Source organism: Podarcis muralis, chromosome 5 (genome assembly GCF_964188315.1).
Source record: "Podarcis muralis chromosome 5, rPodMur119.hap1.1, whole genome shotgun sequence".
Lineage (NCBI taxonomy): Eukaryota > Metazoa > Chordata > Lepidosauria > Squamata > Lacertidae > Podarcis > Podarcis muralis.
In genome coordinates this window covers 32,951,001-32,964,828 of record NC_135659.1, presented here as the reverse complement: position 1 = coordinate 32,964,828, position 13,828 = coordinate 32,951,001, and the positions used below count along the sequence as shown (strand labels likewise).

At 44.0% G+C, this 13,828-nt stretch overlaps 1 protein-coding gene across 2 annotated transcripts in view; it reads right to left on the bottom strand.

Annotated features, from left to right (window-relative positions):
* Nucleotides 1-11,916, bottom strand: part of LOC114598435 (vitellogenin-2-like) — a 28,778-nt gene extending 16,862 nt beyond the window's left edge. For both annotated transcript variants that reach the window (XM_077928526.1, XM_077928527.1), the window contains exons 1-12: nucleotides 11,820-11,916; nucleotides 11,603-11,623; nucleotides 10,420-10,571; nucleotides 8,564-8,815; nucleotides 6,763-6,924; nucleotides 6,494-6,642; nucleotides 5,358-5,508; nucleotides 5,095-5,252; nucleotides 4,578-4,743; nucleotides 2,786-2,911; nucleotides 2,212-2,430; nucleotides 1,036-1,253 (exon numbers count right to left, since the gene is read on the bottom strand). In XM_077928526.1, coding sequence (XP_077784652.1) covers nucleotides 1,036-1,253; nucleotides 2,212-2,430; nucleotides 2,786-2,911; nucleotides 4,578-4,743; nucleotides 5,095-5,252; nucleotides 5,358-5,508; nucleotides 6,494-6,642; nucleotides 6,763-6,924; nucleotides 8,564-8,815; nucleotides 10,420-10,571; nucleotides 11,603-11,623; nucleotides 11,820-11,859 — 1,814 coding nt within the window. In that variant the 5' untranslated portion in view covers nucleotides 11,860-11,916. The remainder of the gene's footprint in view (nucleotides 1-1,035; nucleotides 1,254-2,211; nucleotides 2,431-2,785; nucleotides 2,912-4,577; nucleotides 4,744-5,094; nucleotides 5,253-5,357; nucleotides 5,509-6,493; nucleotides 6,643-6,762; nucleotides 6,925-8,563; nucleotides 8,816-10,419; nucleotides 10,572-11,602; nucleotides 11,624-11,819) is intronic.
* Between the last annotated feature and the right edge of the window lie 1,912 nt (nucleotides 11,917-13,828).

Here is a 13,828-nt window from a genome sequence, read left to right as displayed (position 1 = left end):
AGTGGAACAATATCATAATCCTATTTAAGCAGTGCTCTTTCTCTTGAAAAATGTTTAGGGGTACTCTCATTTTCCTACTCATATTGAAATATTGCCCTTCAATGAGGCCAAACTTAGATTCACAAAATGTCTAGGGGTACGCCTACCCCTGCGTCCCTCCAGAAAAAAGCACTGTATTTAAGACACTTCAATAGACTTAGCAACTTTCAGGAAGATGTTTACTTATTATCAAGAGGGAAATCAAAATCTTCCATGCTGTTGTTTTTTGTTTGTTTTTAAAGACCCCAGTGGAGTTTAAAGGTTCTCCCAGTCACATGGGGCCTGCTCAGGGGCGGACCTTGGTCACATGCTGCCCTGTGCAAAGCCACATGACTCCCTCCCCCCAGACCTTGTGGCGCTGGCCTAAGCCAGGCTTTGGGAAGGACGTGTGAGGTTCTGGCAGGGTCCTAGAGCACTCTCACTTCTTTCCCAAAGGCCAGTAAGTGCTTGCCCATCTTTGGGAAGGAGGAAGGAGGGCTCTAGGGCCCTGTCTGAACCCTCATGCCTCCTTCCCAAAGCTGGGCAAGTGCTCACCAGACTTTGAGAAGGTGACTTTCTTGGCTATGCGTCCAGTGCGACTCCCTGGCCTACTTTTTCGTGAGCGGATGCTGCGCAGGTGGGAAATCAATTCAGGATCCAACCACATAGGGTGGGAAATCAATTCAGGATCCAACCACATAGGGTGGGCTGACTGTGTCGGTTAAGGATATAGAACCTTATTTCTGTTGAAGGCCGCTTTCCCTTGGGGGGTAACATTTGGGGGGCTGCATGCTGGTGGTGGGACCAGAGTAAAAAAAAAGTGAATGACCACCAATCGTCTCTCTCCGACCCTATTTCTCTCTCTCTTTCTGAAAGACCCTTCCCTTCTAAACAGCCAGAGGTGTGAACCAATTGCTTGCACGGGGCTTTTGCAACCAGGCCAATGGAGCTCCAGTAAACTCTTGGTGCTGTGCTGGTTTACTAGGCTCCCTTGTTTGTAGTTCTCCTTCTACTTACAGGTCATAGAGCTGTGGAATCTTGCCCATGGCCAGGACCTTCATGTGCGAATAGGCAAAGCTGGCAACCTGCAGATTTCTCTCCCTTTGCACGACATTGGCCAAAGCTGTCACTAGAGGGACAGCAGGTTTGGTTTCAAAGAAAACAACACAGGCCACCATCCGGACTTTAGAAGGAAGAGAGTTGTTTGCAAAGATCTGAAAGAGAATTTCCCGCACCTGGAGAGAAAAAGGACAATGCCACAAGTTAAACGATAATTTATGTACCAGTATAGAAAGCTGCCTTATGACTAGAAATGTGCAAATTTGTCAATTTCATGTTTTTCCAATCTCCACAATTTCCACATCGTGTTGTGAAACTCCACCAGCATTTTAGTGCAAATTTCTCCTAATATGCATGTTTGTGTGGCATTTTGCCTAATATACAAGTTTTGCAGAGCAATTTTCCTTAAAAGAATGCATTTTTGCCTGTGATTTTCATGAATTTATGCATTTTTATGCACACTTTATCCCCAGAATAAACATTTTTGTACACATGACTTGGCTGGAGAACTGCTTTGCAAACTTTGGAGAATATACACACATATATACAGTGGGTTTTACGCAGGGGGACGCATATCCCTAAACATTTTGTGAATCTTTGTACTTTTGTCCATTTACTGTATTTATTTTTCCTGATTTGAACTATAAAATGGTGCTTTTCTTGAGTCAAAATGAGAGTACCCCTAAAGATTTTTTTTAGAAAAAAGCACTGCATATGTATAATAGTCAGTTATAGGACCCTCCTACATCTGAGCTAGAGTGTTTTGTACAAATTGGTACTGTTGTACCAGCCCATAATTTGACACTTCGGATGCAATTCAGAGATTAAAAGTTCGCCTGTGGCACAAGCACTTCCTGCTTGCCGCCATGTTATGTTTCTGTGAGAGAGGGTAGGAAAGGGTCTCTCAGAAGGCCACGTAACCATCCCAGTGAATGCCTCTCATGTGCCCTTGGGAGGATCCTTTGCTAAGCAAATACACTTTTAGCAAAATAATTTGCACTGCACGGCATCCATTTGCTGATAACCCAGGTTCAGTGCCCTACATTAATGTGCATGCTTCCTGGCCCCTATCTTAGATTACACCTGACATTTGCTCTGGGTCCCATTTATTTGGTTAAGAAGGACTTTGCTTACTTCTGGGGCTTGCTTCCTTGCTATTTTCCTCAAGGCTAGTACTGCCTCGGCCTGGACATTCTCTGGCAAAGCATGCGCCATAGATGAAAACCCTGGCAAGAACTTTTTGATGTAATTAATGCTGGCTGGTTCTCCTGCGTTGCCCATGGCCTTCAAGGCCAGCACCATGTCTTCCTCGTGTCCTTCGCTGACTGCACCAGCTGCAAGATCATGGAGAGGCTGGAAACATAACAAGGGTCTCGTGTTAATCGTTCAGTTGCTGATCTTTCCTAGGAAGCTCAGGGGTGATGTTTGCCTATGTGGAATGCACAGGAACTCTAGAACAGCAAAACAACCAGCAGTTCATCCACACAAAACTCACAACTTGAATCCCTATTAGAAAAAATATATATTTTTAAACACATTTTCTCTCAGAATGCACATGTGCATTTGTAGATGAGAGCTGCTTTGGGACATTTAGGATGTGCGAAAGTCAGGCAATAACTGAGTCCCAATCAAATTCCCACAACCCAAGGCGCCAGTCTGCAGGCAGGTTTTTGCACACTTTAAAGAAATGTGAACACTGCTTTCTTACCTGAAGTATTTCAGCAGGGCAGGGGTGGAAGTCAGTGCAGTGCCTGTTTACCATGGCGCCATATCCTAAGTCAACGACGATGCGAAGCGCTGAGGATTTCTGAACTCCAGGAGAGGTGATCAGATCCTGCAGAAGCCAAAACAAAGTCAATGTAATGTGGATATTTGCTAGAACCATTGGTTTGTTTGAAATATATCTGACCCACTTTTCCCAGAGCTCAAGGAGGCTTACAAAAATTATTAATAACTCCAGTACAGAGAACTACAGCTTGAAACCAAAAATAATGACCCACTATAAAGATTTTTCAGCCCTTCCTACAATTTTCTCAGACCCCCAAATCACCTGAAGCACCACCTCCTTCCCTACAGATGCCCTGCTCCAAGTAGTTCTACAGCCCTCAGTAGCTTAGATAGTGGTGACCTGGGAGAGAACATTTTCTGTGGCAGCTCCTAAGTTTTGAAATTCTCTTTCCATAGAGGTGCAACCAGCAAATGTTTTCGGCAAATGCTGAAGACACCCATCCTTTACCCTGGCCATTGACACCTGAGATGCGTGTTTTCAGAACCACCTTATTTCTTCCGATTGCTTTTTTTTTTTTGTAATTGTAAGCTTTTAAAATAATTTTCGGGGACGTGGGTGGCGCTGTGGGTAAAAGCCTCAGCGCCTAGGGCTTGCTGATCGCATGGTCGGTGGTTCGAATCCCCGCGGCGGGGTGCGCTCCCATCGTTCGGTCCCATTGCCTGCCAACCTAGCAGTTCGAAAGCACCCCCGGGTGCAAGTAGATAAATAGGGACCGCTTACTAGCGGGAAGGTAAACGGCGTTTCCGTGTGCGGCTCTGGCTTGCCAGAGCAGCGATGTCACGCTGGCCACGTGACCCGGAAGTGTCTCCAGACAGCGCTGGCCCCCGGCCTCTTGAGTGAGATGGGCGCACAACCCTAGAGTCTGTCAAGACTGGCCTGTATGGGCAGGGGTACCTTTACCTTAAAATAATTTTTAATTTGGTTTTTTTAATTGTTGTAACTTTGACTGAAGGATGGACAGGTAATGATGAAGATAAAACCAATCATCTTGCTATCTATAAGCCTTACTACACAGATGGGCCTTGTGTAATAGTTTAAATCTCCACTTCTGGTCCCATTACATATTTATTCCCGAGAACGTCAAAAGCACACCCTATTCTGACACCCAACGAAAACATATATTGCTTTGACGCTGTCCGTTTCAGCACCACTTTACTTCTTCTGCTTGCCCTCACTGATTTGCTCTTGTTTCCCTATGCAACCTGAAGCAAGATCTCATGGGGCGTAACAACCAATGACGTCACACTGCTATGATGACATCATGGACCCCATAAACAAAATCATCTGGGTCATCACCACTACCAATTGTATCAAATGGTAGTGTCAGCAGATAGGGACAGCAAGTGCAAAAAACAAGCTAGAAAATGATACTGTGAAGAAACACTAGTCATATGGGAACAAAAGGATTACACACAGCATTGAAACAATGTCATTATTTTCGGTAATTTGTTTAGGGCTGCTGAGCATATTAATTCTGAGGTAAATCTCAATATCTGAGGCTCAAGATTATTCAAACGTTTTAACCACCTCGAAAAAGTGGAGAGATTACAAACTGATTAAAACTGATTGCATATCATTTATTCAAAAGAAAAAGAAGCTTTGTACTCTTGTGATCTTTTTCACTGAAGGCAGAAATAAAACTAAGACTAAAATGCTGCTCTGAAGCTTCCTACTGCTTAGGGAAGTAGGTAACATTAAACAGTATACTTACTGCTGCTGCTTTTAAGGTAAGGCTACTGGTTTTTGTTAAATGGAAGGCCAAAGTAAGAGTGAGAGCAGATTCCAAGGAATTCAGAGACTCTTCTTGAATTCTTTGCTTCAGGAACGTAAACGTATTGGTGGTTCCTGCTACAGCAACTGCACTCAATAGCCAGCGCCTGTAAAGCAAGGTGAGAGACCATCATCTTCTGTTTCCCCTGACTGGTAGGACCAGCATAATTACCTGACATCCTTGGACAACTTCCAGTGCCCCAGCGGAGCCCACCTTTGATGGCTGTCTTGGTCCCCTCTTTTTCCAGCACTCTGCTGACTAGTAAGCCACCATTTCAGTTGCTTAAAATTGCACAGAGCACCCATGATGACCTCCAACCACCCATTCGAGTCAAGTAAGAACTGCCAGTGCACAGAGGAAGGGACCCACTAGAGGGCACTACACCGAGGCCCCACTCACACCTAGAGCTGGCCATGCAGACTAAAAACAGGGGTTGCACATTAACAGCATCAAATACCTGTATAGCTGTCTATCTGCAAATTGTTTCCAGAGAGATTCAAGATCTTCAGAGGTGGCTGCTCGGGAAAGTTCAATAAGTTCCAAGAACTTGGCCGGCGCTTCTGGATGGAGTTGTAGCTGGCTCTCCTGAATTAGCCACTCCAGCATTTCCACCATCTATAAGGTAAACAGAGGGTGAAAGGAACTGGTTATATTCCCTCCTTGACTATTTAAAATAATTTTCTAGGCCTTCCGTTCATTTTCTGTTGCGAAATGTCTCACCCGTGGCTCAGGGTTATCGGTCTTTATTAGGTGCAGAGCCATCTGGGGAAGGTCTTCTGGAAACTGATAATGAATATTTCCGTAGTTTTGCAGCAAGTTCCCTGGCATTTTGTCTTGGTTGGTTGTTGTTTCGATCAAAGTCAAGTTTTGTCTGGATTGGGTAAGAAATAAATTCATGTATTAACGCTGAGAAGGATTAAGGTTGAAGTCTATAGATTCTGAAAGGAAATGCCTTCACTTCGACTGAGAGAAATCCATGTTCAGCGTCACCATGGACCCCAGTCTGAGGGCTCAAAGCATTGGTCAGTTTAGGATTCTACAACCTGTACATGCAGCTCAATGGTAGATCTCATGCTTCACATGAAGAAAGTCCTGGGTTCAGACTCTTGTTTCAAACCCTATAAGAGCTGCTTCAAGGCAGCATTCTTCATCCAGCATTGCATCAAGCACTGAGTATATATATTACTGCCCTTCATCAAAAGATCTCAGGACGGTTCACAGAATAAAATACAAGGTAAAACACAAGTAAATAATTTAACCAAAACAGCAAAACAATAACCCCTCTTTTCCACAAACACAATTAAAAGGATATAAATATTAATCAGCCCAAGGCCTGGTTGAAGAGGAATGTTTTTGCCTGGCACCTAAAAATATATAATGATGGTGAGCAGGCCACAAATGGGGAGCCACTGCAGAAAAGGCCCATTCTCATGCTATCACCCTCCGGACCTCACATGGAGGAGCCACACGCAGAAAGGAATGATCAACTCAGAGTCTGGGACGGTTTATACGGAGATAGGCTGTCCTTGACCTTCTCTCACTTCAAGATAAAATCAGCTAACCATTAGGAGAGCTGCTATATCTTTAATGTTGTCATCACTTGTTGACCACAGAATGAAGTGATATTTTCATGTGATGCTGCAGCCATCACAGATCAAACACTCCAAACACTTGCATCTCCCCTGACATCACCTTAGACACAACGCTTTTGAAGGGTTTCCCATTCTCAGCTACCAGTCAGCAAGCACAGCCTAATCATGTGCCAATAGAGTGATGTGAATGCATGTGCAAACCAATCCACAATTCTGGTGACATGCTTGTCCCTTGCTCTGATTATACCACCGTGTCAGACATACCTTGCATTCATAACAGCAGTACTACCAACTTCATTGAATGGGGAGATAGTATACACCTGCCGGGAGTCAACGTGTGTGATCAGGGCTCCGGTATCCATGTATTTTAGTCGGTAGTTGAAGGCCACAGCCCCTCTTGTGTTTGTGATGTTCTAAGAAGGACAAATAAACTGCTTATATCAAGTTCTTTTAAAATTAACTTGGTTTTATACTATTTGAAGCAACCTACGTTGTGAATATTTACATCAATGGCTGCTGTTAAGGCTCCTTACCAAAGGACATGTAGGACAAGGCCGGACATAGGCCATTCCAATGTTCTTCACAACTTTGTTTGTGCAGTTGCTGAGGTCTTTGGTTTGGGAAATGGTGCTTACATTATTGGCCTTGTCCTCCTGGACAATGTACTTGGTGAGGCAAGTTCCTCCAACTCCATCCTGCAAAGAGTAATGGACAACAATGAAATCACAAAATCTTAGGTCCTAGGAACATCAGAAAGTCTCGTGCACCACAGCAATGCAGTGCCCTACATAACTGTCTCCCTCACTTCCTATTAACCCACATAATTCAGGTTACAGTTTGTTAAAAGGAGAAATCAGGAATGAACAAGGCACACTAAGCTCATCAGAGTGAAGTGAGTAAAGTCATATGTTTTCAAGATGGGAATAAGTAAGCATGGGCAATGCAGGGCAATAGATATTTAGATAGGCTGAGTGGGAAGGAATTTATTTCATTTTTGATGTTCTTCTTCACCCATGGTTCTCTTGAGGTACCAGAGATGGGTGCAACTTGGGGGGGGGGGTGATATTGTTCCCAATCTGGAGAAAGTTATCATTTGAAATCAATTTATCTTCAATGAGATCATTGTGGACAAGGCGTAATTCAGGTGAGAAACCTATGTTGAATTCTCCCCCCTCCCCATATGTAGATCTCTAGGAAGGTTTTGTTTTCATCTTCAAGGTCTGAAAGTTCATTGGTCAATGTGAAAGCCACTCATCATATGTGATCACTACATATATGTTTATCTCACTGCTTCTATATAGCTGGAAACCTGAGGTGTATTGTGGCTTCTTGATCAATATTTGCATGTGATGCAATAATCTCACATCACAAGCTACACAGATGTTTTGCACTACTCAGACAATGAAGTTCTTTAATTTAGAAAATGTTTGGAGTAGCACATTACTTTTGGCACTCTCTGATTTAGTTGGCATGACAGATTGTAATAGGGATGGTTAAGGACATTTTGGACTACAACTCCCATCATCCCTGATCACTGGCCATGCTGGTTGCAGCTAACGGCAGTTCTCCAAAACATCTGAATTATACCAGATAAAGGAAGGCTGGCCTAGGAAGTTTGGCAGGATGTCCTTTACATCTCTTCCAACCCTATAGTTCTGCATGCTGATTCATGTTCATCACTAGATCATTACAGTATCACATTTAATGTATGAATAAAGGTAAAGGTACCCCTGCCCGTTCGGGCCAGTCTTGCCAGACTCTAGGGATGTGCGCTCATCTCACTCTATAGGCCGGGAGCCAGCGCTGTCCGCAGACACTTCCGGGTCATGTGGCCAGCGTGACAAGCTGTATCTGGCGAGCCAGCGCAGCACACGGAACGCCGTTTACCTTCCCACTGGTGCTTTCGAACTGCTAGGTTGGCAGGCGCTGGGACCGAATGACGGGAGCGCACCCCGCCACGGGGATTTGAACCGCTGACCACGCGATCGGCAAGTCCTAGGCGCTGAGGTTTTACCCACAGCGCCACCCGCGTCCCATTAATGTATGAATAAGCCACGATAAATCAAACACGACAGAAAGAGCTTTTGCAGCACCACTCATAATTTCGGACACAATGCTCGAAACGGAGTTAGCTCACTTCTGTTCAGATGCAAGTCATTAATTGCTAAGTAATCAAGTGATTAGAAAGCAATTAAGTGGTTCACAGGAACAAGCCCTGGGGGACACTTTCAGAAAGTTCCCATGTAAAAACAACAACACATGATTCTAATACTCTAATGTTTGTTCTTAAAACGAGTCATTTTAGAATCTGAAAAGACCAAGAAAATGCCATACCTCCTGCAGCTCGTACACACTCTCCATCTCATTTACAGATATCTGCAGCAAGTTCAGGATGCCCCTTATTATATTTATGCACTCGATTGAGACATTTTTAAGGGCATAAATATTTCCGATGCAACCTCTTCTATATTCAAACTTAAATGGTTCAGGAAAACATAGATCCAGCTTCTGAGTGAGAGTGGGTGTTTTGAAGGTTGGATCTCTGGGCCATCTTCCATTGTATTCTTCCACTTGTGGAGAAAGGACCTAAGAGCAAAAGCACCAGAGGAGTGAAGATTTGAACCAAATTAAAATATTTACATGCAAGCAACAGAAGAGTCATATAAGGAGGAGAGAAAGATTTACCTAAATTTGAATGTGGCACCAAAACTGAGAACATGTATCTCCCGAGTGGACCCTTACTCCCAAGTAACTATGGAAAACATGCCTGAGTAACCTTATTTCTTCCTTCTAGCTGGGACCAGAATAGTATGCTGAGTAGGGTTCATCATGACCTCAGCGCTGTTCCTTGTGTTATGACACAATGCTGGAAATTGTTGTATGCTGGCAAACACTTCATTGTGCTCTGGTACAAGAGTCCTCCGTTTTGGTTAACCTTGCAACTTATTCTCTTCTGCTGCCTTTCACACACCCTCCCCCTTATCTGTTTCTGGTTGTTCATTCCACCCCCTCTCTTAATGGAGGCTTACCCTCACAAGCTCTGTTCAATTTTACAAGGCCTATCAGAATGACAAACAGCTCCTACATTTCTAAAGCATTTGATGAGGTTACTGTCATGTCCACTCCCCCCCCCCTTTTATCAGTTTCCCAGACGTACAACTCAACTGTCCACCCCAATATAAAAAATTGTGTTAAGCTACCAAACTTCTGTATTTGTGTTCAAGTTTGGCCATCTAATTCTTTAGGAGTTGCAGGCATTGGTAGGCTGGTCCACATCTTCTTCACTAGCTTAGTAGAAATCTCCTAGAAGATCCCACGTAGCTACACTGATGCTTATGTCTTTCTGAGCTATTCTGAGGAAACGGACCTCACTAGTCTAGCCATGTTTTGTTTCTGTGCGAGTTGTAATAAGCCATTCTCCTTCAGTTCCTTCACGGATGAAAATGTATTGATAACATCTGTATATTTTGGCTGAAAGAGTTAACCCAAAAGTATTAGGTGATATCTAATGTTAGTCATCTTCAGAGTGGAACCACTGAAATCAATAGCCTCAAGTGTTGATATCACCTTACATACCAATACGCATAACAAAAGCATCAATGGCATTTTTGTTCTAAAGAAAAGAGCTTTGGGTGGGGATCCTTCAACCTGTTTCTGCCTGCTTCTCATGAGATTCTAGACACTTGCTTCCATGCTTAAGCTGCCCACCGCTTCTCCACTTAAAATGGTCTCCTATAAAACCAATACTTTGGTCACCTCATAAGAAGAGAAGACTCCCTGGAAAAGACCCTGATGTTGGGAAAGATGGAGGGCACAAGGAGAAGGGGACGACAGAGGACAAGATGGTTGGACAGTGTTCTCGAAGCTACCAGCATGAGTTTGACCAAACTGCGGGAGGCAGTGGAAGACAGGAGTGCCTGGCGTGCTCTGGTCCATGGGGTCACGAAGAGTCGGACACGACTAAACAACAACATCAAACCAGCTATCTAAAAAACCAGTCTCTCCTGTATTGGTTTCTACAGCCACAGCAGGCTCTGTAAGTCTACGACGGTTTTACTTCACCCCTGAAAGCACACTCCCTGAGACAGATGGATGCCAGCCAACCAAAGCCACACGATTCCGGGTGAAGAAAGAAAGAGCTTGGCAGGTATGTTTAGTCACTAAAATTAAAAATTGTTATCATAATCTACCTTAAGAATGTGGTCTTCCTGGGACACTCTGCTGATCTTTACTTGGCAAGACAGTTTTAAGACAGATTTTTCTAAATCCCCATCTTCCAATCCAATCTGAATGAGTCCGGTATAGTTGTAAAGGTAGGATTTGAGATTGCTAAAACCAGGTTCTGTTAAAAAGGAGGGGGAGAGATAATTCTGAGTACCTATAGCACCCTACACAAATAAGAACACAACAATAACACTAATATCTGTGGTGCTTGGGAATTGAGCACATTCCCAAAGTACTATAAATTATACAAAATAAACTATGCAAAATATGTGAATGAATTATAATATTTCTAGTATATGTTAGGATGATGAATTTAGCTTGAAACCAACAGGTGTCTCTCAAAAGCAGGTTTACATGTAAATAACAATTTCTGTGATTCCTAAACATAAGGTAAAGGTACCCCTGCCCATACGGGCCAGTCTTGACAGACTCTAGGGTTGTGCGCTCATCTCACTCTAGAGGCCGGGAGCCAGCGCTGTCCACAGACACTTCCGGGTCACGTGGCCAGCGTGACAAAGCTGCATGTGGCGAGCCAGCGCAGCACACGGAACGCCGTTTACCTTCCCGCTAATAAGCGGTCCCTATTTATCTACTTGCACCCGAGGGTGCTTTCGAACTGCTAGGTTGGCAGGCGCTGGGACCGAACGATGGGAGCGCACCCCACTGCAGGGATTCGAACCGCCGACCTTTCGATCGGCAAGTCCTAGGCGCTGAGGCTTTAACCCACAGCGCCACCCGCGTCCCTTCCTAAACATAGCTGAATGCAAAAAAAATAATTTAAAAAAATCCTTGCACAATTCAGTCCTATACATGTTTACCTGGAAGTGTGTCCTACTGAGTTCAATAGGCTTACACACTAGTAACTAATAGGCTATACAGCTTGGACATACAGTATCTAAGAGCAGGCCTATAACTCGTGCTGTGAATCTTGACCCTCCCAGAAATTTATCCTTCTCACTCCCCCTCCACGCCACAAAAATGAAAACAACCCTTACATGGTCCCTTGTGGTGTGTCGTGCCCTTTGGCGGGGGGCGGGGGCGGAATGGCAAAATGTAAAGTACTGTAACACAAATCCACAGAGAACCTTTCTACGCTTTAGCCAGTAACTACCAAAAAGATAGCATGTTAATAATGAGAGCTTGACTTACCGATATCATTTTTCTGGCTCCCTGTGTGGGGAAGAAATACATTTGTAAGTGGAAAGAATTGTAATTTAATATGACAGATAGATAATCTATGATAGATAGATGATAGATAGAGATTTCACTTGGGATAGGGTGAGGTGAGACTTCCAATTCCACCTTGCCCCCCCCCCCCCCAGAGATCACCATCCCTACCTAGTGGCAGAGGGAGTAGGGAGCTTACCCACAAGAGTGATGAGCAGCACAAAAACGACCCCCCTCATGTTCAAGGTGAATGAAAATGTCAGGGAACAACACCAGCTTTTATACACAAAGAATGATTAACAGGCATCTGGTGCTGGGGGAGGAGTTACTGAGTTATCAACTTAGTTACTCAAGTTGCTCAAACATTCTGTTGGCAACCATATTGGCTTTTTTTGCTTTATAAAGAGAATGAAAAATATTGATGCGCCCCCTCAAACTATTCACTGCTGCGATGCAAGCGCAGGGTGGAGGAGGGCAGGAAACAGGGGCAACTTCAACAAAATTGTGAAGTGCTGCTGCTCATGATCTGAGCCAGCCAGCAAGTTATGGTTCCTTTTGGCATACTAAAGGTTGTTCTCCCATTCATTCCACCAGTAAGGCAGGGCAGATCTTTCAGTTTTGGTGCTGTCGGTTTCTCATTTTTCCAAACTTAAATTCAGGCCTCCACATTTCTGCAACATTTTCTATCTTCATGAAAAATCAGCATTTTTGTGCAAATTTCTCATAGTAAACATTTTTGTACCCATTTATTGCAAGCGGATTCCCTTCAGGATATATACGTGTGTGTGTGTCTCTCTGTGTGTGTAATATCTCACTAATATATGGATTTTTATGCTCACATTCCCCCAGTATATGAATTTTTGTACTCATTATTGGGTTGGTGAAGTGCAGTGCAAAATTTGGAGAATTCTCACTGGGCTATTTTGGGATGTTTCCTCCTCCTTGCCCCTTAGGCCTTTTCTGTCTTTCCTAAATATGTTTTTATCTGTACTTCTGCAAACTTTGGGACCACCCCTTCCTCCCACACGTTGATACCTTCTCTTATTTCTCAATTTTAGCTACATCGCTGTCTTGGCTCAGCTTCCTGAATTTGCTAAGAGTATATATGATGGAGATTTAATTGCTTTTTTTTAAAAAAAATGGCAAACTTAGGATACATGATTATTTAAGAATATATATATAGAAATGTTTACTCCAGAAGGAGAATTGTGGATGGCCATGATGAGCTGGAAGGTTTCGAAACATTTGTATTTAGACATAAGGTTGGCACGGTCATTTTGACCTGACACACATGGCCCAAGCTCTTATCTGTGTTCTTTCACTGCAGGACAGAGACATCAGCAATCATATAAAACTATCTGAAAGACAGCCCGGCTTACGTGCATGGCTTCATTGGTCTATGTAAACTGCCTCATAAAACTGAAGAGTTGGAAGGGACCCTGAGTGCCATCTTTTCCAGTGCCTTGCAATGCAGAAATCTCAGCTACGGCCATCCAAGCTCTGCTTAAAAACCTCTAATGAAGGAGAATCCACAGCCTCCACTGTGGAACTGCTCTTACCCTCAGAAAGTTCTTTCTGATGTTTAGTCGGAATCAACATTCTTGTAACTTGAATCCATTGGTTTGGGTCCTAGCCTCCAGAGCAGGAGTAAGCATGCTCTGTGCATGCTCTGGTTATCTCCCGCTTGGACTACTGCAATGTGCTCTACGTGGGGCTACCTTTGAAGGTGACCCAGAAACTAATCCAGAATACGGCGTCTAGACTGGTGACTGGAAGCGGCCGCCGAGACCACATAACACCAGTCTTGAAAGACTTACACTGGCTCCCAGTACTTTTCCAAGCACAATTCAAAGTGTTGGTGCTGATCTTTAAAGCCCTAAATGGCCTCGGTCCAGTATATCTGAAGGAGCGTCTCCACCCCCGTAGTTCTACCTGGACACTGAGGTCCAGCATTGAGGGCCTTCTGGCAGTTCCCTCACTGCGAGAAGCCAAGTTACAGGGAACCAGGCAGAAGGCCTTCTCGGTAGTGGCGCCCGCCCTGTGGAATGCCTTCCTATCAGATGTCAAATAGAAAAACAACTACCAAGCTTTTAGAAGACATCTGAAGGCAGCCCTGTTTAGGGAAGCTTTTAATGTTTGATGTATTACTGTATTTTAATATTCAGCTGGAAGCCACCCAGAGTGGCTGGGGAAGCCCAGCCAGATGGA